Source organism: Patiria miniata, unplaced genomic scaffold (assembly GCF_015706575.1).
Source record: "Patiria miniata isolate m_02_andy unplaced genomic scaffold, ASM1570657v1 HiC_scaffold_30, whole genome shotgun sequence".
Taxonomy (NCBI): Eukaryota; Metazoa; Echinodermata; class Asteroidea; order Valvatida; family Asterinidae; genus Patiria; species Patiria miniata.
In genome coordinates this window covers 3,153,512-3,181,006 of record NW_024037070.1, presented here as the reverse complement: position 1 = coordinate 3,181,006, position 27,495 = coordinate 3,153,512, and the positions used below count along the sequence as shown (strand labels likewise).

The 27,495-nt window shown below is 38.2% G+C and overlaps 1 protein-coding gene across 1 annotated transcript; it reads left to right on the top strand.

Annotated features, from left to right (window-relative positions):
• On the top strand, positions 1–27,495 carry LOC119739072 (cubilin-like). The gene is made up of 13 exons (XM_038213908.1): positions 1–160; positions 810–1,171; positions 2,294–2,489; positions 3,080–3,187; positions 3,311–3,655; positions 17,072–17,179; positions 17,303–17,644; positions 18,235–18,342; positions 20,935–21,270; positions 22,053–22,118; positions 23,247–23,465; positions 24,394–24,493; positions 27,194–27,495. Exons 1-13 carry the CDS (start codon positions 79–81, stop codon positions 27,453–27,455), a joined length of 2,634 nt encoding a protein of 877 aa, XP_038069836.1. The 5' UTR covers positions 1–78; the 3' UTR covers positions 27,456–27,495.

Genomic DNA, 27,495 nt, shown 5'->3' with positions numbered 1-27,495 from the left:
ATTTCATCGCGACAGCGTAATAAGTGTTACAGATAAGCTACTAGTCCATTCTATTAATTGCTGGAAAAATCATCCACGATGCGACGTTTCCTAAGCAAGGCGATTGGTGTTCTGACTGGACTTACGCTGCTTCTGCCCTCAGTGATACTGGCAGATAGCGGTGAGTTTTTATTTTTTTTCAGGATCTATCACCCCCATTTGTTATGCAGTTCAAACGATAGGGCTCGCTCACCCATCACGTGATCTGGCCTACGTCCATGTTTGGAAAAGTTAGCGTCGAACAATTAGCATCTCCATTATATACACCTTCAAAACGCTGGTTAAAATTTTGTTGGTTAAAAAAGTTTAACCAACGTTTTGAGAGTGAAGGGTGCATTCGAGAAGCTCACCCTAGCCCCCCCCCCCAAAAAAAATCCATAAAATTAAAAGAAAATAGCAGTACCAAAGGTTACAAGGTGAAACGGTCCCCCTACAAATAGTCGTGAGAAGGTGGCATTTGTACATCATTAGGTAATAAAGTGTGCATGATTGTCAGAATTTGTAAGCGCTCCACATTGAAACGAGAATATCTAAAATGTCTTGAACCCAATTAATGGTTGAAATTTCATCATACCAATTGGAAGGTGCTTCAACTGTGCACGTCCTGCTGGGTTTGTACGTACGAGCTGTGAATCTTGTAATGCTTATAGCATCATTTAACTCGATCATATAAATTTGTATGCAACATCATTGGAATTAATTGGCATGCATTACCAATATAAAGCTACCATTTCTCACCGTGAATCCTTTTGTGTACAATCTAAGAACAGAGCTGAACCTCATCAATCTTGCGGCAAACGAATCAGCCATCATATCCTCGCCATTCTATCCAAGCAACTACCAGAACAATTTGGACATCCAGTGGGTTATCCAAACAGCGGAGGACTTTAGAATCCTCCTCAGTTTCCTCGCTTTCAACACGGAGAGTTGTTGCGACCATCTGAGTGCCGGGAACGGGATCGATTCTGCAATTTCCTCTACAAGGATCTTCCGGTTGAGTGGGACCCTTCTCCCGCTTGATACGACCTCAACCGGCAATGCCATGTGGCTTAGGTTCACATCTGATGGTAGTTACACCAAAAGTGGGTTTTCTTTATCAGCTCGAAGCTTTGGATCAAGTGGTAAGAGTGCGGTGAATGAAGTTTAACACAGTAAGGCCACATGTAGTCTGTGAAAAATAGAATATTGATGGAATATTACAAATGAAATTAAAACGATTAATAAATGTATATTCTAAATATCATGTTGGTAAGTTGGTTGCTTCATAGCACTGTACCCGAGGAGCTTATTTTAGAAACTTTAACGAGGAATTTGTATATTTAAAAAAAAACATTGATTAATGAATATTTCAAATTGCATCCTGATTGCTTTATATAGTGAGGTGCGTAGCTAAGGAGCTATGTGGGAAACTTTAACTATCTATATCATTTTATAAAACTGTTCGAGGCCTGATATTTGGGAACTGAACTTAACTGAACTGCCCGATTCCCATATTCTATATCATTGGAAACTTACTTAATGTCCTTTCCAATGAACCCAAAATCCCATTACCAAGAATTGATCCAAGTGACCGGTTTTGTGCTGGAGGGTCGCATAAATTATACATCAGATATTTCTAAACAATGATGTTTACTGGTATCTTCAATTCGTGAAACTCATTTACAGTCGCGTTGGTTTACTTTTCTCGCAGTACAACATATAGGCTGTTTAGTCAACTCCCGTTGTCTGAACAACGGGACGTGTTAACCAGTTGGATGGACTGGCTCCAATTGTGAATGTCGTGATGGGTTTGAAGGCACGAGGTGTGAAACAGGAGAGGATTAAAATTCGATCTTTAGAATTTCAAATGCAACTTGAAATAAATTGATAAATTGTTACAAGCTGCCGTATGCATAGATATAGAATAAAAATGGCCGTATGACTGTTGTAAATTTGGCCAATCATTGCCTTCCATGGGGCTGGATCAATGCTGGTCCAGGGGCCATTTTTTTCGCTTGTTCTTTGAAGCCGGTCCATATATCACCGTTTATACACCTCACGTGATCGAGTCTCGACCAATCAGAAACCATCAACTCTCCAAGGTATTTATTAATGTTCTTTCACAGAGCTGATCAATCTCCCGGCAAACATGTCAGCCATCATATCCTCGCCATCCTATCCAAGCAACTACCAGAACAATCTGGACATCCAGTGGGTTATCCAAACAGCGTAGGACTTAAGAATCCTCCTCAGTTTCCTCGCTTTCGACACGCAGTACAACTATGATTATTTGGAGGTTGGCAATGGCCGCAACTCTACTGACTCCTCCAGTAGGGTGTTCCGTCGGAGTGGGAGAATTCTCCCGCCTGATACGCCCTCAACCGGCAATGCCATGTGGCTAAGGTTCACATCTGGTTCTAGTAGCACCAGCAGTGGTTTTTTTCTATCAGCTCGAAGCGTTGGATCATTTGGTAAGAGCGCGGTGAATGAAGTTAAACAATTTTATAACCACGTCTGACCCTTCAGTGCAAAACCAGTCGAAAGTTGCAAGGCCACACGAAAACGCAGTCTACGATAATACAATATTGATGACATAACTGTAAATACAAATCAGAAGCGAATACACATTGAGATATCATCTATGATAAATAGAATGTTGATCAAATAGTATTAATAACATGAAGACAATTGATAAAATTAATATTCCACACTTCATTTCATTGCTTTATAGAAATGCGCGTAACTAAGAAGTTTATGTAAGAAACTTAAACTACGAATTTGTAGAATTGTGAAAAAACTTTTTGAGGCCTAAAATTTTGGAACTGAAAATACTTATAACTGTCCGATTACCATTTTCTATATCATTGGAAACTTACTCAATGTCCTTTTCAATGAGCCCCAAATCCCATTTCCAAAAGTTAATGCTTGAGGGTCACACATGGATGTGCTTCAAATATTTCTATACAACACGAAAGATATGTCTTGATAAAACCGGTGTCCTAATTACATGAAATCACATTAATAGTTACTTTTGTTAACTTTTCTCTTGTTACAAACATAGGATGTATATTGAACTCTTGTCTGAACGGCGGGACGTGTCGACCAATTGGATGGTCAGGCTTCAACTGTGAATGTCTCGATGGGTTTGAAGGCACGAGGTGTGAAATAGGTAGGGATTAAAACTCGATCTATAGAATCTCTATTGCAACGTAGAGTTAGTTGATTGGTTTACCATACAGTAAAGAGCCATCCTTTCTCGCTCAATTCAATCTGGTGTCATGGTCTTTCACAGAGCTGATCAATCTCACGGAAAACAATTCAGCCATCATATCCTCGCCATCCTATCCAAGCAACTACCAGAACAATCTGGACATCCAGTGGGTTATCCAAACAGCGGAGGACTTAAGAATCCTCCTCAGTTTCCTCGCTTTCGACACGCAGTACAACTATGATTATTTGGAGGTTGGCAACGGCCGCAACTCTACTGACTCCACCAGTAGGGTGTTCCGTCAGAGTGGGAGAATTCTCCCGCCTGATACGCCCTCAACCGGCAATGCCATGTGGCTAAGGTTCACATCTGGTTCTAGGAGCACCAGCAGTGGTTTTTCTCTATCAGCTCGAAGCGTTGGATCATTTGGTAAGAGCTCGGTGAATGAAGTTAAACAATTTTATAACCACGTCTGACCCTTCAGTGCAAAACCAGTCGAAAGTTGCAAGGCCACACGAAAACGCAGTCTACGATAAATACAATATTGATGACATAACTGTAAATACAAATCAGAAGCGAACACACATTAAGATATCATCTATGATAAATAGAATATTGATCAAATAGTATTAATAACATGAAGACAATTGATAAAACTAGAGATGTGTTTGTGGACAAACACAAGCTGTTTTGGATATTCAAAATACTCTGTGCACGTGATGACCAATCAGTGACGTCACTTAAACTGTCATCTATAACAGCACATTATACGTACATATCAAGTTATAACCAAATCGAACATATAGGTCTGTAAAAAAATATAGGCCTATGAAGAACCAAATGCCCCTTTAAGGGACGTCACATGACATTTGATGATGACATCACATGAATTTTCATATATAACCCATCTCGGCATTGGTACGATCACGAATTTCTTCTAGGACCATCTGTGGGTGGTAGTCTAAGTGTGTACCAGGTCTAACGTCGATCGCATAATTTACAAAAGTGCCAAAGTAGAGTGTTTTAAAACGTGTACATACCCTATGGGGAAAAATGCATCTTTAATGTGATGTAACCCAACACCTGATGACGTCACGATCGCGCATTTCTTCTAGGACCATCTTTGGGTGGTGGTCTAAAAATGTATCAAGACTGAGGTCGATCGGATTTACGAAGGTGCCAATGTGGAGCGTTTTAAAACGAGTACAAAACATATGGGGAAAAACGCATCTTTAACGTGACGTAACCGAACACCTGATGACGCCACGATCACAAATTTTCTTCTTGGACCATCTGTGGGTGGTGGTCTAAGTGTGTACCAAGTGTAACGTCGATCGGATTTACGAAAGTGCCGAAATGGAGCGTTTTAATACATGTACAAACCCTATGGGGAAAATGCATCTTTAATGTGACGTAACCTGACACTTGATGACGTCACGATCACGAATTTCGTCTAGAACCATCTGTGGGTGGTGGTCTAAGTATGAATTAAGTTTAAAGTCGATCGGATTTACGAAGATGCCAAACTGGTGTGTTTTAAAACGTGTACAAAACATATGGGGAAAAATGCATCTTTAATTTGATGTAACCTGACACCTGATGACGTCATGATCACAAATTTCTTCTAGGACCATCTGTGGGTAGTGGTCTAAGTATGTACCAAGTCTGAAATCAATCGGATTTAAAAAGTGGCAAAGTGGACTTGTAGAAGAAACGTGTGTTAAACCTATGGAGAAAAAGTCTGAAAAAGGAGAAAGAAAAAAACTAGAAATGTGTTTGTGGACAAACACTGAGCTGTTTCGACCGTTTTATTAATGAAGAAAATATTAAAATTTGAAAAATTCATAAAAAACAGACGATGACGTCATGATGACGTCACTTCAGATTTTGAATGCTTTTATCTATACCTACCTACCCACCAAGTTTCATAACGATCGGACATACCCTTATGTGAATCACAAAACACGTTTTTGATGACATCATGATGACGTCACACATTTTATGAAATTTTGTGTATGTATCTTTCAACTAACAAACATGTTACAAAAAGAATTTTGAATTTACCATGTTCCATTGATGAGATTTGAGTAAAATAAGGTCAAAAAATTGCATAATTTATATAAAATCACATGATGACGTCATCGTGACGTCACTGCAATTTTCGTCTATAACACTTCCCGGAATACTTGCATACCAAGTTTGAACCCAATTGGACCTCCGGTTTTGTACATATAGGGTCATAAATTATGCACCTTTAGGATGACGTCATGTGACACGTGATGACGTCATGATGACGTCATGATTCGGCATACATCTTCAGATGGTTGTTTAAGTGTGTGCCTGGTTTGAAGTCGATCGGACCATATTTTATATAATTTTTACAAAATTTGAAGAAAATATTAAAATTTGAAAAATTCATAAAAAATCAGATGATGACGTCATGATGACGTCACTTCAGATTTCGAATGCTGTTATCTTTACCTACCTACCCACCAAATTTCATAAAGATCGGACATATTCTTATATGTGAATCAAAAAATCACGTTTTGATGACGTCATGATGACGTCACACATTTTATGAAATTTTGTGCATCTATCTAAGACCTAACAAACCTGTTACAAAAAGAATTTCGAATTTACCACATTCCCTTTATGAGATATGAGTAACAGGTCCAAAAATTTAATAATTTATATAAAATCACATGATGACGTCATCATGACGTCACTGCAATTTTCGTCTATAACACGTCCCGGAATACTTGCATACCAAGTTTGAACCAAATCGTACTTCCGGTTCTGTAGATATAGGGCCTTGAAGTATGCTCTTTTATGATGACGTCACGTGACACGTGATGACGTCATGATGACGAAAAGTTTCGGCACACATCTTCAGATGATAGTCTAACAGTGTGCTAGGTTTGAAGTCGGTCTGATTTGAAACAAGGCAAAAAGTGACTTGTAGAACGAAAACACGTGTTATCCTATGGGAAAAAAAGTGGAAAAAAAAAAAAAGGGAAAACTAGAAATTGTGGTTGTGAACAACCACAGAGCTGTTCCCAATATTGATTATCTGTTGGACCCATAGACATATAAGTAGAGATCTATGTCTGTTTGCAACAGAAGATAGGGCTTTTCCGCATTATGATTTGTTTTTGTCAATAATACGTCCCTGACTATGCATGAACATAAAATCTGTCAAAGTTAGCCGGAAATCGGCTAAAACGGTCACTGTGGACAGGATTTGACCTAAGCAACACGTGCGCTGCGCGCGGGCTGACTGACATACGATATGTACAACGTACGTGCATGTACATGTACTGTACATTGTGGACGTCCTGTGCATGTTTCAAAGCAGAGGTATTGTCAACCTGAAGTTTTAAGCGTGCGCAGGGCATGTCCCAGTTTGCGTATTGCCTCAGAGCTTTCAAATGTTTTAGACCTACCCTTCAATAGACAATTAAAGTAAAAACTAATATAAAAACTGCCATGGTTGATTTTTCAGGAATTTTCTAAGGAAAAAGGATCTTTTCCTTATAACTTCCGGTCTAATGACGTCATACACCTAAAACTTCGCACAAGTCTTAAGTTGGTCAAGGTCATCATATACACCAATATTTAGGCGATTCTGACAAACTTCGCCACAGACATCTATTCAAAATACATTTTTGACAATTTTCAACCTGTCGCTAGAGGGCGCTCGAAGATTGCATGACGTCATCGGTAGATGATTTAAAGAATACTATCAGCCAAGAGACTGACACCGTTGAAAGCAAGTTCATATCTATTACCACTTTCAAATAATAAGCTACTTCCGGTTTTGGCCTTTTTCGACCGGAAGCAAGGGTCACGTGATTGCACGCACACTGAATAAAATAAAGATCTCAACCTACTCCACCACTTTCCGGCAACAGAATGCTTCGGACGCGTACGGTTGATTTCTTATGCATTTTTAAATATTAAAAGTGTCACTATTCAATTGCCTATAAATAAACACCGGATGACGTCATCATGACGTCATCATTACACAAAGTTGTTTGAATCAGGGTCTTTGCTTGGACAAAGAGTGGTGTAAATGAATTACTGGCAAAGAGTCGAAAATGCCCTCTGAAAATCGACTTCTTTTTTTAAATTTCTGTGTACAAAGTCTATGGGAAAAATTAAATATTCAAAATTATATAATAAATCACGTGATGACGTCAGCATGACGAAAAGTTTCGGCATACATCCTCAGATGATGCTTAATAACTATGCTGAGTTTAAAGTTGATCGGATTTAAAATAATTGCCAAAGTGCCTTGTAGAATAAAAACGTGTACAAAACCTATGGGAAAAGTGGAAAAAGAAAAAAAAAGAAAAAAAAAAAAAAAAAAAGGAAAAAAAAAAACTTTAACAAAAACAAGAGCTGTTCCCAATTGAAATTGGGAACAGCTAACTAGAGGTTGTGGTTGTGAACAACCACAGAGCTGTTCCCAGTTTTGATTCTCTATTGGACCGTAAACAAAATGATTTAATGATTAACAAAAAATGAAAGTAATAAATTGAAATTATTACTTTTAAAGATTCCACTTCCAGTACAGCCTTTTAAATATTCATGACGTCATAGCATAACAATAATTATGCGCACAGTAATAATAATTCAATTTAATTATCTGTCAATATAGCTTTGTATTAATGTGAAATTTCAACCTGATCAGATTAATAATTCATGAAATATGATATAAGGGTCTAAAATTACCACTTCCGGTAAAACCGGAGGTGAAGGTCACATGACCTTGACATTTCAATTTTTATCTATAACACTTCCCTGTCTGTATACCTGCCAGGTTTGAGATCAATCGGTCAAATAGTTCTATAGTTATAGGACTGTAAAGATTGTCTCATTAAATATTCATGACGTCATGACATGACAATAATTAAGTGCACAGTAATAATAATGCAAGAAAATTATCTGTCAATATAGCTTTGTATTAATGTGAAGTTTCAACCTAATCAGAGTAATAATTCATGAAATATGATATAAGGGTCTAAAATTACCACTTCCGGTAAAAACGGAAGTGAAGGTCACATGACCTTGACATATCAATTTTCATCTATAACACATCCCTGTCTGTATACCTACTAAATTTGAGATCAATCGGTCAAATAGTTCCATAGTTATAAGACTGTAAAGAGTGTCTCATTAAATATTCATGACTTCCGGTCTGATGACGTCATACACCTTAAACTTCGCACACGTCTTAAGTGGGTCAAGGTCATCATATACACCAATATTTAGGCCATTCCGACAAACTTCGCCACAGACATCTATTCAAAATACATTTTTGAAAATTTTCAACCTGTCGCTAGAGGGCGCTCGAAGATTGCATGACGTCAACGGTAAATGATTTGAAGAATACTATCAGCCAAGAGACTAACACCGTTAAAAGCAAGTTCATATCTATTACCACTTTCAAATAATAAGCCACTTCCGGTTTTGGCCTTTTTCGACCGGAAGCAAGGGTCACGTGATTTCACGCACACTGAATGAAATAAAAACCTCAACCTACTCTACCACTTGCCGGCAACAAAATGCTGCGGACGCGTACGGTTGATTTCTTATGCATTTTTAAATATTAAAAGTGTCACAATTTAATTGCCTATAAATAAACACTGGATGACGTCATCATGATGTCATCATGACACAATGTTGTTTGATAGGGGGTCTTTGCTTGGACAAAGATTGGTGTAAATGAATTACTGGCAAAGAGTCGAAAATGCCCTCTGAAACTTGACATTTAAAAAAAAAATCTGTGTACAAAGTCTATGGGAAAAAATAAATATTCAAAATTCTATAATAAATCACGTGATGACGTCAGCATGACGAAAAGTTTCGGCACACATCCTCAGATGATGATTAATAACTATGCTGAGTTTAAAGTTGATCGGATTTAAAATAATTGCCAAAGTGGCTTGTAGAATAAAAACGTGTACAAAACCTATGGGAAAAGTGGAAAAAGAAAAAAAACTAGAGATCTATGTCTGTTTGCAACAGAACATAGGGCTTCTCCGCATTATGATTTTTTTTAATTAATCAATAATTAATATTAATCAATAATTAATATTAATCAATAATATTCCCTGAATATGCATGAACATAAAATCTGTCAAAGTTAGCCGAAAATCGGCTAAAACGGTCACTGTGGACAGGATTTGACCTTGGCAATACGATGTATGTGCGTGTGCACAAGGTCTTTGCTTGGACAAAGAGTGATCTAAATAAATTACTGGCAAAGAGTCGAAAACGCACTTTGAAAATCGACAAAATTTTTTTAATTTGTTGATGACGTCATCGTGACGTCACTTCGAACTTTGCATACTAGTATGACTAGTATGAACTACCTACCCACCAAGTTTCATGACAATTGGACCTTTCCTTATGTGAGTTTTGCAAAATCGCATTTTGATGACGTCATGATGACGTCACACATTTTTTTTCAAGATTTGTGCAAATAGCTATTACATAACAGACCAAATGCAAAAAAGAATTTTGCATTTTGCATGTTGCGTTCGGGAGATATGGCTAAAAGTCCAAACAAATAAATATTATTTAAAATCTCAGGATGACGTCATCATGACGTCACCTCATTTTTAATCTATAACACATCCTGGTATAGCCACATACCAAGTTTCAACCCAATCGGACTTACATTTCTGTAGATATAAGACTTCACAATATGTACGTAAATTTTCAAAAATCAATAAAGAATTAGGTGATGACGTCATCGTGAGTCATAGTCTTGGCATAATTTTTGTATGAGGGTCTTTCTTGGCTGTAACTTTGATGACGATTCCAGATCGCCAAAATACGAAAATGGTGGCTTGAAAACGTGTACAAAGTCAATAGGTTAAAAATCCCACAGCAGAAAAACTGCACCTTTAAATGCGTGATTTTCCTTTAAACTGAAACATTTTTATAAAATATTACTTGCTATTCTAACTCTTGGGAATATTTTCAATCAAATGAAAGGCGTAAAAAAATACGATTTCTTTTTCCTTCTCATAGTAATTCTCAGCCGAAGTTCAGAACTACTCAGTAAGATATATCAGTGTTGTATAGGGAAAGACTTGTGGAGAAAGCTGTGTACAAAGTCTATGAGAAAAATTAATTATTCATAAATCCATAATAAATCACTTGATGACGTCACCATGACGTCACTCTTCGGGACACGTCTTGGCTATAGGGACTATGCTTATGGCAACTTTCAATGATATCTGAAAAAGATTAATGCCAAGAGTGCTATAATACGTCCCTGTCTATGCGCATGCATGAACATAAAATCTGTCAAAGTTAGCCGAAAATCGGCTAAAACGGTCACTGTGGACAGGATTTGACCTCAGCAACACGTGCGCTGCAGGCTGACTGACATACGATGTACGTGCCTATGTACAACGTACGTGCATGTACATGTACATGTACATTGTGGACGTCCTGTCCTGTGCATGTTTTGAAGCAGAGGTATTGTCAACGTGAAGTTTTAAGCGTGCACAGGGTATGTTCGAGTTTGCTTATCGCCTCGAAACTTTGAAATGTTTTAGACCTACCCTTCAATCGACAATTAAAGTAAAAACAAATATAAAAACTGCCATGGTTGATTTTTCAGGAATTTTCAAATAAAAAAGGGTCTTTTTATTGTAACTTCCGGTCTGATGACGTCATTTGCCTAAAACTTCGCACACGTCTTAAGTGGGTCAAGGTCATCATATACACCAATATTTAGGCGATTACGACAAACTTCGCCACAGACATCTATTCAAAATACATTTTTGCTAATTTTCAACCTGTCGCTAGAGGGCGCTCGAAGATTGCATGACGTCATCGGTAGATGATTTGAAGAATACTATTGGCCAAGAGACTAACACCGTTAAAAGCAAGTTCATTTCTATTACCATTTTCAAATATTAAGCCACTTCCGGTTTGGGCCTTTTTCGACCGGAAGCAAGGGTCACGTGATTGCACGCACACTGAATAAAATGAAGACCTTAACCTGCTCTACCACTTGCCGGCAACAGAATGCTGCGGACGCGTACGGTTGATTTCTTATGCATTTTTAAATATTAAAAGTGTCACAATTTAATTGCCTATAAATAAACACAGGATGACGTCATCATGACGTCATCATTCCACAATGTTGTTTGAATTAGGGTCTTTGCTTGGACAAAGATTGGTGTAAATGAATTACTGGCAAAGAGTCAAAAATGCCCTTTGAAAATCGACAATTATTTTTTAATTTCTGTGTACAAAGTCTATGGGAAAAATTAAATATTCAAAAATCTATAATAAATTAGTCGATGACGTCACCATGACGTCAATCTTCGGGACACATCTTTGCTATAGGGGCTATGCTTATGCTAACTTAGAATGATGTATGACAAAGATTAATGCCAAAAGTGGCGTGTAGAATAAACGTGTACAAAGTCTATGGGGTTTTGGGAAAAAAAGAAGAAGAAGAAGAAGAAGAAGAAAGAAAAAAAATCAGAACAAAAAGAAAGGCTTTTCCGCAACAATGCGGAAAAGCCAAAAAAAAAAAGGAAAAAAAAAAACTTTAACGAAAACAATAGCTGTTCCCAATTGAAATTGGGAACAGCTAAAAAACTAGAGGTCTATGTCTGTCTGCAACAGAACATAGGGCTTTTCCGCATTTTGATTTTTTTTAATCAATAATATGCCCTGAATATGCATGAACATAAAATCTGTCAAAGTTAGCCGAAAATCGGCTAAAACGGTCACTGTGGACAGGATTTGACCTCGGCAATACGATGTATGTGCGTGTGTACAAGGTCTTTGCTTGGACAAAGAGTGATCTAAATAAATCACTGGCAAAGAGTCAAAAACGCACTTTGAAAATCGACAAATATTCATAAATTTTTGATGACGTCATCGTGAAGTCACTTCGAACTTTGCATACTAGTATGAGTAACTACCTACCCACCAAGTTTCATGACAATTGGACCTTTCCTTATATGAGTTTGGAAAAATCGCATTTTGATGACGTCATGATGACGTCACACATTTTTCAAGATTTGTGCGAATAGCTATTACATAATAGACCAAATGCAAAAAAGAATTTTGCATTTTGCATGTTGCGTTCGGGAGATATGGCTAAAAGGTCCAAAAAAATAAATATTCATATAAAATCTCAGGATGACGTCATCATGACGTCACCTCATTTTTAATCTATAACACATCCTGGTATAGCCACATACCAAGTTTCAACCCAATCGGACTTATATTTCTGTAGATATAAGACTTCACAATATGTACGTAAAGTTTCAAAAATCAATTAAAAAATTAGGTGATGACGTCATCGTGATGTCATAGTCTTGACATAATTTTTGTATGAGGGTCTTCCTTGGCTGTAACTTTGATGACGATTCCAGATCGCCAAGTTATAAAAATGGTGGCTTAAAAACGTGTACAAAGTCAATGGGTTAAAAATCCAACAGCAGAAAAACTGCACCTTTAAATACGTGATTTGCCTTTAAACTGAAACAGTTTTATAAAATATTACTTGATATTCTGACTCTTGGGAATATTTTCAATCGAATGGCAAACGTAAAAAAATACGATTTCTTTTTCCTTCTCATAGTAATTCTCGGCCGAAGTTCAAAACTACTCAGTAAGATATATCAGTGTTGTATAGGAAAAGACTTGTGGAGAAAGCTGTGTACAAAGTCTATGAGAAAAATTAATTATTCATGAATCCATAATAAATCACTTGATGATGACGTCATCATGATGTCATAGTCTTGGCATAATTTTTGTATGAGGGTCTTCCTTGGCTGTAACTTTGATGACGATTCCAGAACGCCAAGTTATGAAAATGGAGGCTTGAAAACGTGTACAAAGTCAATGGGTTAAAAATCCAACAGCAGAAAAACTGCACCTTTAAATACGTGATTTGCCTTTAAACTGAAACATTTTTATAAAATATTACTTGATATTCTGACTCTTGGGAATATTTTCAATCGAATGGCAAACTTAAAAAAATACGATTTCTTTTTCCTTCTCATACTAATTCTCGGCCGAAGTTCAGAACTACTCAGTAAGATATATCAGTGTTCAATAGGGAAAGACTTGTGGAGAAAGCTGTGTACAAAGTCTATGAGAAAAATTAATTATTCATAAGTCCATAATAAATCACTTGATGACGTCACCATGACGTCACTCTTCGGGACACATCTTGGCTATGGGGACTATGCTTATGCCAACTTTCAATGATATCTGACAAAGATTAATGCCAAAAGTGCTATAATACGTCCCTGTCTATGCGCATGCATGAACATAAAATCTGTCAAAGTTTAGCCGAAAATCGGCTAAAACGGTCACTGTGGACAGGATTTGACTTCAGCAGCACGTGCGCTGCAGGCTGACTGACATACGATGTATGTGCCTATGTACAACGTACGTGCATGTACATGTAAATGTTTTGAAGCAGAGGTATTGTCAACGTGAAGTTTTAAGCGTGCGCAGGGTATGTTCGAGTTCGCTTATCGCCTCGAAACTTCAAAATGTTTTAGACCTACCCTTCAATCGACAATTAAAGTAAAAACAAGTATAAAAACTGCCATGGTTGATTTTTCAGGAATTTTCAAATGAAAAAGGGTCTTTTTATTATAACTTCCGGTCTGATGACGTCATTCGCCTTAAACTTCGGACACGTCTTAAGTGGGTCAAGGTCATCATATACACCAATATTTAGGCGATTCCGACAAACTTCGCCACAGACATCTCTTCAAAATACATTTTTGCTAATTTTCAACCTGTCGCTAGAGGGCGGTCGAAGATTGCATGACGTCATTGGTAGATGATTTAAAGAATACTTTTAGCCAAGAGTCTAACACCGTTAAAAGCAAGTTCATTTCTATTACCATTTTCAAATAATAAGCCACTTCCGGTTTGGGCCTTTTTCGACCGGAAGCAAGGGTCACGTGATTGCACGCACACTGAATGAAATAAAGACCTCAATCTACTCTACCACTTGCCGGCAACAGAATGCTGCGGACGCGTACGATTGATTTCTTATGCATTTTTAAATATTAAAAGTGTCGAAATTTAATTGCCTATAAATAAATACAGGATGACGTCATCATGACGTCATCATTCCACAATGTTGTTTGAATTAGGGTCTTTGCTTGGACAAAGAGTGGTGTTAATGAATAACCGGCAAAGAGTCGAAAATGCCCTTTGAAAAGCGACAGTTTGTTTTAAATTTCTGTGTACAAAGTCTATGGGAAAATTAAATATTCAAAAATCTATAATAAATTAGTCGATGACGTCACCATGACGTCAATCTTCGGGACACATCTTTGCTATAGGGACTATGCTTATGCCAACTTTGAATGATGTCTGACAAAGATTAATGCCAAAAGTGGCGTGTAGAAAAAACGTGTACAAAGCCTATGGGCTTTTGGGAAAAAAAGAAGAAGAGGAAGAAGAAGAAGAAGAAGAAGAAGAAGAAGAAAAAGAAAGAAAAAAAATCAGAACAAAAAGAAAGGCTTTTCCGCAACAATGCGGAAAAGCCAAAAATCAGAACAAAAAGAAAGACTTTTCCGCAGTAATGCGGAAAAGCCAAAAATAACAAAAACAAGAGCTGTTTCGGCGTGTACACCGAAACAGCTAAATAGAGGTCTATGTCTGTTTGCAACAGAGCATAGGGCTTTTCCGCATTATGTTTTTTTTAAATTGAGGTCATGTTTTTGGTTTGGTGCAAAACTGTGTGCATTTATGTTTTGTCTAACAAACCTCATTCAAAGGGAAATTTGATTTTGGCATATTACATTTGTGAGATACGGCAAAAGTCTTATATAAAATATATATATATATAATCGCAAGATGACGTCATGATGACGTCAGCTCAATATTTATTTGTAACACATCCCGGCCTGCCCCGAAACCAAGTTTCAACCCAATCTAAATTACTGTTGATGAGATATAGAGGCTTAAAATATATAAACGATGACGTCACATGTCTAATGATGACGTCATTCTAACAATACTTGGCAGTGCTCATTATTTTATTGTGGTTTAAGTCTGTTCCAAGTTTGAAACAATCGGATTAATGAAAGTGTTAAATTTTCGAAGCAGAATAAAATTGGCAATATTAAAAAAATCGTCAAAAATATACTGATGACGTCATCGTGACGTCATTAAAGATGTTGTGTACTAGTGTTATTATCTACCCACCCACCAAGTTTCATGACGATCTGACATTATCTTATGTGTGTTTCAAAAAAGCGCATGTTTGATGACGTCATCATGACGTCACACATTTTTCAAAATTGTGTACATATACCTATTGCCTAACAAACCTAATACAATAAGAATTTTAAATTTAATATATTGGGTTCGTGATATATGGCTTAAAGGTCCAAAACTTCAAAAATCTATATACAATCACACGATGACGTCATGATGACGTCACCTCAATATTTATTTGAAACACATCCCGGCCTACCCCCATACCAAGTTTCAACCCAATCTGAAGTACTGTTCGTGAGATAAAGGGGCTTAAAATATACAAGTTAATGATGATGTCACATGTCTAATGATGACATCATCGTAACAATACTTGGCAGTGCTCATTATTTTATTGTGGTTTTAGTCTGTACCAAGTTTGAAAACAATCGGATTAATAAAAGTGTTAAATTTTGTAACCAGAATAAAATAAGCAATATTAAAAAAATCTTTAAAAATCGACCGATGACGTCATCGTGACGTCATTCGAGAATTTGTGTACTAGTGTTATTATCTACCCACCCACCAAGTTTCATGACGATCGGACATTCCCTTATATGTGTTTAAAAAAAAAAAAAAATCGCATTTTTGCTGACGTCATCATGACGTCACGCATTTTTCCAAATTTTGTGCATATATCTTTTGCCCAGCGAACCTAATACAAAAAGAATTTCGAATTTATCATATTGCGTTAGTGAGATATGACAAAAGTCTTCAAAAATTCAAAATTAAATATAAAATCACATGATGACGTAATGATGACGTCATTTCAAATTTCATCTATAACACTTCCCGGTCTACCCACATGCTGAGTTTCAAGCCAATCGGACATACCGTTCTGTAGATATAGGGCTTTGAAATATGCAACGTTGCGATGACGTCACATGACCCATGATGACGTCATCATTGCGTCTATCTTCGCGAACGACCTGTGCTATATGTTTTGTGACTATGTTAAATTTTGATGTCATATGACTTTGTTTTATGCCAAAAGTGTTTGCTAGAAAAAACATGCACAAAGTCTATGGCATTTTGGTTGGAAGTCCCAAGAGGAAAAAAAAAAAAAATAAATAAAAATTTGTAGAGAAACAAAGGCTTTTCCGCAACTTTGCGGAAAAGCCAAAAAGAAAAAAAAAAAAGAAAAAGAAAAAGAAAGAAAAAAATCTTAACGAAAACAAGAGCTGTTTCGGTGTGTCACCGAAACAGCTAATTAATATTCCACACTTCATTTTATTGCTCTATAGAAATGCGTGTAACTAAGAAGTTTATGTAAGGAACTTAAACTACGAATTTGTAGAATTGTGAAAAACTTTTTGAGGCCTAAAATTTTGGAACTGAAAATACTTATAATTGTCCGATTCCCATTTTCTATATCATTGGAAACTTACTCAATGTCCTTTTCAATGAGCCCCAAATCCCATTTCCAAAGTTAATGCTTGAGGGTCACACATGGATGTACTTCAATTATTTCTATACAACACGAAAGATATGTCTTGATAAAACCGGTGTCCTAATTACATGAACACACATTAATAGTTACTTTGGTTAATTTTTCTCTTGTTACAACCATAGGATGTATATTGAACTCTTGTCTGAACGGCGGGACGTGTCGACCAATTGGATTGTCAGGCTTCAACTGTGAATGTCTGGATGGGTTTGAAGGCACAAGGTGTGAAATAGGTAGGGATTAAAACTCGATCTATAGAATCTCTAATGCAACGTAGAGTTAGTTGATTGGTTTACCATACAGTAAAGAGCCATCCTTTCTCGCTCAATTGAATCTGGTGTCATGGTCTTTCACAGAGCTGATCAATCTCACGGAAAAAAAATCAGCCATCATATCCTCGCCATCCTATCCAAGCAACTACCAGAACAATCTGGACATCCAGTGGGTTATCCAAACAGCGGAGGACTTTAGAATCCTCCTCAGTTTCCTCGCTTTCGACACGCCCTACAATGATTATTTGGAGGTTGGCAACGGCCGCAACTCTACTGACTCCTCCAGTAGGGTGTTCCGTCGGAGTGGGAGTATTCTCCCGCCTGATACGCCCTCAACCGGCAATGCCATGTGGCTAAGGTTCACATCTGGTTCTAGAAGCACCAGCAGTGGTTTTTCTCTATCAGCTCGAAGCGTTGGATCATTTGGTAAGAGCGCGGTGAATGAAGTTAAACAATTTTATAACCACGTCTGACCCTTCAATGCAAAACCAGTCGAAAGTTTCAAGGCCACACGGAAACGCAGTCTACGATAAATACAATATTGATGACATAACTGTAAATACAAATCAGAAGCGAACACACAATGAGATATCATCTATGATAAATAGAATGTTGATCAAATAGTATTAATAACATGAAGACAATTGATAAAATGAATATTCCAAATTTCATTTTATTGCTTTATAGAAATGCGCGTAACTAAGAAGTTTATGTAAGAAACTTAAACTACGAATTTGTAGAATTGTGAAAAACTTTTTGAGGCCTGAAAGTTTGGAACTGAAAATACTTATAACTATCCGATTCCCATTTTCTATATCATTGGAAACTTACTCAATGTCCTTTTCAATGAGCCCAAAATCCCATTTCCAAAAGTTAATGCTTGAGGGTCACACATGGATGTACTTCAAATATTTCTATACAACACGAAAGATATGTCTTGATAAAACCGGTGTCCTAATTACATGAAAACACATTAATAGTTACTTTGGTTAATTTTTCTCTTGTTACAACCATAGGATGTATATTGAACTCTTGTCTGAACGGCGGGACGTGTCGACCAATTGGATTGTCAGGCTTCAACTGTGAATGTCTCAATGGGTTTGAAGGCACAAGGTGTGAAATAGGTAGGGATTAAAACTCGATCTATAGAATCTCTAATGCAACGTAGAGTTAGTTGATTGGTTTACCATACAGTAAAAAGCCATCCTTTCTCGCTCAATTCAATCTGGTGTCACGGTCTTTCACAGAGCTGATCAATCTCACGACAAACAATAATTATTCAGCCATCATATCCTCGCCATCCTATCCAAGCAACTACCAGAACAATCTGGACATCCAGTGGGTTATCCAAACAGCGGAGGACCAGAGAATCCTCCTCAGTTTCCACGCTTTCAACACGCAGTACGACTATGATTATTTGGAGGTTGGCAATGGCCGCAACTCTACTGACTCCTCCACTAGGCTGTTCCGTCGGAGTGGGAGTATTCTCCCGCCTGATACGCCCTCAACCGGCAATGTTTTGTGGCTAAGGTTCATCTGGTTCAAGTAGCACCAGCAGTGGTTTTTCTCTCGATGTATGGAATTTCAAATGCAACGTGAAATCAACTGTCGCAGGTCTACTATTAACAATTACGGGTAAAACCGGCAGATTCGTACTCGTACTCGAACTCGAACTCGAGTACAACTCGAGTACCAATAAGTACATGGCCCGTATTCGATCATAAGTACTCGAAAAAAAAAACAAGTACTCGGCACGTACTCGTAATTTTGTACTCGGACTCGTCCCTTAACTCGACAAATTGTACTCGGGGAACTCATCCCAGTCGCGCAGTACTCGGAAGAAAATTCAGATTTTTTCGATACTAATATTTCGATACTAAACTTTGACCAAAAATTTCACATAGTGTATATGAAAATGATGAAACTTGCGCTGTATTCTTTATCGACTCTAAATCGAGTATTCGTGAATGGGTATTGGCAGCGCTCGCAGTATCGCTGGTGCACATTTTTTTTACTGTCCTATTCCTACTGAATACTACAAGAATACCAGCGAAATAAATCGCAACCTTCTTTCCATGGGCTCCATGAGCGTTCATCACACGAGGCATTTTTTAACTAACAAGGCGCGGAAAGATCTTATCCGTGGGGAAGAGGTTGTGCACATCACTCTTTGTTGGAAACGCGTCACATTCTGTGGCGCATGGCGGCGAGTTTGATCCAGACGTAGACATGTCTTCTTCGTCAGAAATTATATCTTGGGGGTTTAGAGATCACAAGGAATATTTCGCTAACAGACAGAAGCAGCACAGCGCAGTATGCAAGTCATGTGGGCTGCGGATTTCGGAGAAGTCTGGAACAACTTCCAACTTTAATAAGCACCTTCGACGCAAACACCTGTCGTTGTAAGTAACGTGCAAAATTGCAAGCAAGCCTAATCCCATGCCATTGGAGTCGGCATGGTCGGGACTTTTCTCAAATTTGTAAGGGTTTCGTATGAAAATGCTCAAGTTTTTCACTGCTAAAATATTACTTTAAAATGTAGGTTATTGCTTCCTGAGACCTAATAAACCACTTTGGGATACACTAGTTAGGATAGGGAACACAAAATGAAAAGGTACTTACAAGCATTGCAAAACCGACTCTTGTCCTAACCTTCAGAATGAGGATGATCGTCAATAAATCAAGAATTCCAAGCAAAAACATCGTACGTGTTAATTTCTTGGAATACTGGGTAATTACTTTACATATCACATGTAAGTAACGGTGCTAATTTCCATAATGCTTTAGTTTGTACTCGATATCTTTGTACTCGTACTCGGCCCGTACTCGGACTCTGAAAAACTCGAACTCGGATTTTTGGCCCAGGACTCGACTAAAAAGTACTCGGACTCGGCCCGTACTCGTCACTGTGTGTACTCGGAAAACTTGGCACTCGAGTTTTGGTACTCGACTAGTATTAACCGTTCTCCACGGAGCCCTATCTCCGGTCGAACGTCTGATATATCCAGGAACTAATGCAAAATCAGGACTTAAACTATGATTGGTCGATTCGGATATAAAATACAACGACGGCCGAGCGCGCATAGATCTACAAAACCTAGACACGACCGTGATTGGCCAGCTCTATTATTGCCGGCATATTGCGTAACATATCGTTACAGAGCGCGTACCCGCAGACTTTTGCTCAAATAACAGCATGTCTAGATTTATTTATTACTCCAGAGAATCAATCACAGGGGGAAATATATTCAACAGATAATTCAAAAACTGTTCATCTTTTAAACACAAGGTGATAATAATGAGATCATTGACTGCTTCAAGTTGTTGATTTAGTATAGAAGCGAAGATCTGAAATGGGAGACGTTAAACAACTTGTAGGTGGTGACTCATGATAATACAACCTGACTTCAGTAAGAACAATGACAGTAAGAATAATGACTGATCAACACTTTAAGATCTTAAATCGCTCTGAGGTAGACCGAATAAAACATTTTAATTTTTATTTAAAAATAGAAATTATTTACAAATTAACTCAGAGAACAGACGCCTGCTTTTGGAAGCACGCGAGAGCGTCAAAGAAATGGCTACATAAATGCATATATGCAAATTAATAGATATAAGAAGGGGCAACTAATGGGTCCTGACACAACTGAGTGGCTTATTAGTATAAAGCCATGATTTCTCACTCAACTCCATATTGTAATGTTCTACCACAGAGCTGGTTGCGGCAAAGGCCACAATCTACATATCCTCGCCATCCTATCCAAGCAACTACCAGAACAATCTGGACATCCAGTGGGTTATCCAAACAGCGGAGGACTTTAGAATCCTCCTCAGTTTCCTCGCTTTCAACACGCAGTACGATGATTATTTGGAGGTTGGCAACGGCCGCAACCCTACTGACTCCTCCAGTAGGGTGTTCCGTCGGAGTGGGAGCAGTTCCCCGCCTGTTACGTTATCACACAGCAATGTCATGTGGCTAAGGTTCACATCTGGTGGTGCTGGCACCAGAAGTGGGTTTCTCGTATCAGCTGAAAGCGTTGGACCAATAGGTAAGAGCACGGTGTGACAACATTTATAACCACATGTGACCCTCCGGTACAAAACCAGTCAAAAGTTGCAAGCCCACATACGGGGACCCCCTCGTTGAGCCACGCCCACCAGTGAATTGACACAAACTCAACATAAATCACACGCGACAACAAATGTTGGTCTCAGGAAAATAAATTAGACAATTCCTTATCTGGGCAGTCACTATTTGATTTCACAAACCCCAAATAAATTTAGACACAAAAAAATAGTCGCGTTATTAAACAAAAGTAGGGCCACGCCAATTTGGCTATTAACAAAAAACGAAGAGACCCTAATTGTTTCAATATTGAGATTTTGTCTGTGTAGGCCTAAATAATAATTTTGATAAAATAGTGTAAACAAAATGACGAAAATATTCGGAATTTCATTTTTATACATGTAGGTTTATAGAAATGTGCGTAACGGAAGAACTCATTTGGGAAACTTTAACAACGAATTTAAAAATAAATAAACAAATTTTATGCCTGAAGTTTGGGAACTGTAAACCTAAATAACTCTCCGATTCCAAAGATTATTCTATATCATTGGAAACTTACTCAAAGTCCTTTCCAATAAGCCTAAAATCACGGTTTCCAAAAATTGATCCAATTGGTTACATAAACATCAAATAGTTACACAACACGAAAGTTATTTCTCGAAAAAAAATGCGTCCTAGGTCACCAGGCAAAGTAGATTAAGCTCATCACATGTCACCTCTCAAATTAGAAAAAAAGCCCATTAATTGCTATGTGTTTATCTTCAGTTCGTATTGGAGCTACTGTGGCCCATCCCGCTGCACCGACTACCATCCCCGCTGCAACCACTAAAGGTAAGTGGCCTACACAATTGGCGCACTATTCTGTTCGAGTACCATGGCCGGTCCGTCGTTCAAATGAATGCATTCGTTAGTTTTCCATGTGGAAAAAAATATGAAATGTGGTCAAAATGTGTTGAATCTACCAGAGTTTTGTTAAGAAATCATGGGCATGAAGTATAGAATGTCGAAGCAGCCTCAAATTAGGGCACACTGCAATATGCTATACCTTTGACGGAGGTACAGGGTTAATACTATATCCGATTAACATGTATAAGCATTGTGGAACGAGCGATGAAGCGTACGCTACAGTAGATAAGTTCCCTTTGCTCGCAAGTAAACTCCCAGGAATACTGACGAAGCTGCGGTCATTTTGATTTAATACTCTGAAACACTATCGGGTGGATTTGTTTTCAATATTATTCAACCCATAATTATGTTTTCCGAACAGATGAACCATGGCTGCACTAGCTTCGACTGGATGGGCTGTGTGTGCATTCCTCTATTAACTCCTAGCTGTGTACAATTTTAATACGATTAGAGCGTACTAAAAAAGCGTATTTCGAATTTGCATCCAGAGGTGATCAGCCGTCAAATATTCCCGAAGCCCGTCGCCATATTAAAAACTGATATTCAGCTTAATGGCAAAGTCGACAAATTTTGGGGGCCAATTTCACCCAACTTTCAAAGAAATGCAAGCTTGCAGACAGGAGCGCGAACTTGCATTTCTGTGAAAGTTGGATGGAATTTGGCCCTAAAATTGCTGTTAACGAAGATGAAGTAAGCTTTAATTGAGGAGAGTTGTGAAAATTTTCCTGCTTTTTGATAGTGCGTCGGTATGGAACCTATATAGAGAGTTTCAAAACAGTGACTTCCATTTTCCAGGGCCAGACTAGTGGAGGCGCTATTTGTCATAATGACACTTATCTGGCGAGCTGAAAAATCCACTGTCCTCATTTCTGATGACAAATATAAGTCAATCTGCCTGACGGGTTCGTCAAAAGGGGGCACATAAGTAGTCAAGTTATTGTTTGAATAAGCTAAACTATTCAGCTTGACTAATTGTTTGTACGCCCAAATGTTTAGAAACTCTTGTTTTACTTTTCAGTTTAAATGCAAATCTTGTATTGTTTCATCAAACAGTCGTCAAGAAGGGCTGCACGGCTCCACCCAAATTGAACCACGTGACGATAGCCGAAGGGCAAGATCACGTATTTGAACCGGGCGAAGTGGCCACTTTCACGTGTAGTGTTGACTTTGTCGTCAGGGGAACCGACCGTCACTACGCAGAGCGAGTCTGCCAATCAGACGGCTCTTGGTCCAGCAAACCAGTGGAGTGTTCTCCGGTAGATGATCCCAGAGGTACGAGATCAAAACTGACTCAATCCCACAAAACGTATCGCATGACGCCAGCGGTGGAACCGGGGTGGGGCATATGAAAGCATATGATAGCGCTCCAAATAAAATTGTCTCCTCTGTTGTAATGCAAAACTGGCCCTCATAAACCCAACTGCCCCTCTCGCATTAACAAGATTGTGCACCTTCTGCAGATGGACCACTACCCCTCGAAAGCACAAATTAAAATTGTGCCCCTCTCGAGATGGAAAAGTGGCCATCAAGAACAATTGTGCCCCTCTCGTGAAAACTTCTCGGGATTGAAAACTGCCCCTTGAAAGCACATTCAATTATAGTGCCCCGCTCGCAACATTAAAATTTCGCCCCTCTCAATAATGATGGAAAAGAGGCCCCTAACAATAATAGTGCTCTTCACGCGAATATAGTCACTGAACATGGCCATCAGAAGCAACAGTGTCCCTCTTGCAATAAAAAAAAAATGGTCTCTCTATAACTAAGTAAAAACAACACAAAGAGCAAGATTGACAACGTATTCATAAAAGTTCCTCGTCAATCATCATATAGGTATATCGCAAAATGAAAGGGACCATATTCTTTTCCTCCACTTTCACATCGACGGAAGGTGCCCCTTTTTTCTGAACAAGCGCGCCTTTTTGGTGTTGTCCCCTCCCTCCCCCATTTTGAAAAGCGTTCCGCCGCCCCTGATCACATGTCACTAGTTTTACTTTGTCATTGGTCTTTTGACAGAAGCTTAAGGACATCAATCGGAATACACTTTGACTATAATGTGATCTGCATAAACATGCACCCAATAAGATATTCGAGTAAGTTATATGGCAACATGAAGAACAATAATCTTGCTCTGTTTTTTTACTTTGGTGGCTGATAAGCACACTGGGACTGAAATAAACTATTGATTTTTTTTTATTGGAAGCTAATGAGACGTTAGTAGGGAAGGCAGCAGGAGGGGGAGTGGCCGGAGGAGTTCTCTTCGTGGTCATCCTGCTTCTTGGTTTCCTCCTCATCAGAAGAAGGTAAGCTCACTTTCTATATGTCTGCGATATTTCGACACCATTAGGCTAAATCCACTCGAGGAGATACAGTCTACAAGGAAGAAACGTAAAAAAGACAATAATTCTACGTTTTAACAATAATTCTACGTTTTAACTGTTTTAACTGACAATAATTCTACGTTTTAATAAGCAGGGGAAGGAGAACATGCTGGTTAGGAGTTGCAAAATGAGGTAGCACGAGGGACGAAACACGAGATTGATGCTTAGCTGGCATTGGCAGCGTACCAGTCAAGAGCATTATCATGACATGAGATTTTGGCTGGTAACTTATGCTTGCTAAGCACGGCTCTTCTTAATTCTATTGATATTGGCCTCACTTTTACAAGCAAACGTTCCAACTTCCAAATGTGAAACAATTGGGCATTTCAGTCGTGTTAAGCCGAAACGTTCATAGACTTAGGGCCTAATATAAGCCATTTTTTCTTGAGCATATATTGAGCATTTCATGATGAATTTGATCTCGTTTTAGAGATGTCACATGCAATGTCAAGGAGAACAACTTGCAGTAGCAGTGGTAGTCCGTGGGACGAGGCCTTTTTTCCGCTCGCCACGCGGTCTGGTTCGCCGAATTTTATAAAACTTCACAGACATGTAGATTATGGTGTACCATATCGAAAAAACTTTGTTCTTCGATTCAGACTTTGTTTGGGAATGGGAAAATCTAGCATAAAAACGTCGAAAATTCTACATGAGAAAAAAAAAAGAAACAGCGCCCTTTATTGACATAAGTCAGAAACATTTTCTCACGCAATGGCCGTACGAATTCGGGCGGTTTGTTCTTGTCACGAGTATTTTTATTGTTCTCGCACTCGAACGGCGCGGCGGAAACTCGACCCACCAACACTGCACTTAAAATAGGATCTCACACCACCTACATGACCTAAGTATGCCTGAAATTTAAAAAAAAAATTATAATTTGATGCAGCCTCAAAAAGGGAAGCGGGTGGGCCGTTGGGGTTTACTGGTGGTTTTAATGGAATGGATGGAGCAACAACAAAACATGAATCAATTCTTAAAACAATATTCAAAATAATAAAAACGATACTCAGCTGAAACAAAATAAAAGCAGTTGTAATGCTGCAATTCAAAGCTTCCAAATAAGGGAAAATAAGTTCATTTTCTCTTAAAGTGGGTCATTCAATTTGCGATGAGACTTTTCACATGTTAGGCCTATATACAACAATTTATGTAATCGGTCTGTGATGTATACATTTTGTCAGTTGAAAATAAACGAGTCAAATGCTCATTCAGTACAGATTGAACAAACTTATGTCATCTAAATACCATTCTTCTTGTGTGGGTGAAAACTGTGCATGTTTTAATTGCCCCCCACAAAACATAAATACATGAAATAAAATTAGATTATATTAAGTAAATCACGATTTGTATTTCTTTAGGTGATTACTTAAACCACATTGTGCCTGGAATATAAAAAAATTATTTGTAGTTATTGCCGTCTTATTTCCGAGTCATTTTTTTTGTTTATCAAAGTGTAATCAAAAATACAAATCAACCTAAGTACATGTTATGTATGAGAACATGAGATGTAATTTTTGAGTGGTTTTGTAATAAGACGCTTCAACAATCTGATATACATGTATATAATCCCCTTTTAAAATTCTGCGTCACTGCTATTGAAAAGGGAGGAAAGTCTGTTAAAAAAATTTCACTTGTGGATTTTCGACAAATCCCCCCCCCCAAAAAAAAAAGGGCGGGGGCAGAACTGAGAGATGTTACTCTGAGATTCTCAGCTGGGTATACGGTTTAACTATACTAATACATTTTTATGTGGCCAATACATAACATTCGATCATCTCAAGTTGGACAAACTGTAATAAAAAGGGTTTGGCATCGTGATGAGAAATTATAACACAAATCAAGAATATGCATGTGTTATGAAAGTTGAAAGAAGTATAGATTTTCCCGGCTATTTTACCACATTTTCCATTCAAATTCACAAACTCTAACATTCAATTTCGCCCAAGAAAAATTTCACACGCTTTTAACAAAACTAATTAGTCATTTACCATTCAATTTCAAAGTTTGGTCAACCTCCTTAGTCACTGGGTCGAGAATATTCGTCATTACAGATCAAATTCGTTTAAGCTGTTGCGAATGGCAGCATTCAGTGATCGAATTCGTCTCATATACACATAAATCAATTAGACGAATTTAATTTCTGAATGACAAGGTTTGGCGTAGAATGAGACGAAATTGAATACTCGGTGACGAAAACGTGTGTTCATCGTTTGAATTTGCTTGGACTGAATTTGAAATTGTCTGACAACAGACAAAATTAAACATTGGAAATGCACTAAATCGATGTTGATGGACAAATTTGAATATTAGAAATAAACGATAAACGTTTTAAAATAGCAGGGAAAACTTATATTAACTGGCAAGCACTCATTGCGTGCGAAAAGGTTTCTGACTGTGTCAATAGAGGGCGCTATTCCTTACGTTTTTCTCATGCAGAATTTTCGGCGGTTTTATCCCAGATTTTCTCATTCTCAAACAAACTGTGGATCGGGGAACAAAGTTTTTTCGATATTGTACATCATAAACTACATGTCGTTTTGGGGCTCTCGTCCCACGGACTATGGGTGATGAGTTTTCATTTCAAGACAACTATTTTTTTTCATGCATTCATTCGCTTTATAGGTGGAGGAAAAACAACAACCAGAGAACAGTTCGAGCCCCAGGTACAGGTATTGCGCTGATATCTTCTGGCAATACCTACAACGATCCACGCACAGACACAAACCCACCACCGGTACATGAGACTACCATCAGCGGAGCTGCTGCAGCCGCAGATGCAGAGTGTGCGACTGAAAATGAGGTTAACCTGAAGGTTCCTCTGCTGCCTACCCCATCACCCCCAGATGGGCCACCCCCGAGTTACGACTACGTACCAGGAAACTAGCCGGAAGATGGACCGCCGACTTAAACAAAAGTCATGTTAC

Coding starts and splice junctions, on each gene's coding strand:
- LOC119739072 (XM_038213908.1), top strand. CDS start 79: ATGCGACGTTTCCTAAGCAAGGCGATTGGTGTTCTGACTGGACTTACG. Junction 3,188..3,310: donor AGGCACGAGGTGTGAAATAG/GTAGGGATTAAA, acceptor GGTCTTTCACAG/AGCTGATCAATCTCACGGAA. Junction 24,494..27,193: donor TTCCTCCTCATCAGAAGAAG/GTAAGCTCACTT, acceptor TTCGCTTTATAG/GTGGAGGAAAAACAACAACC.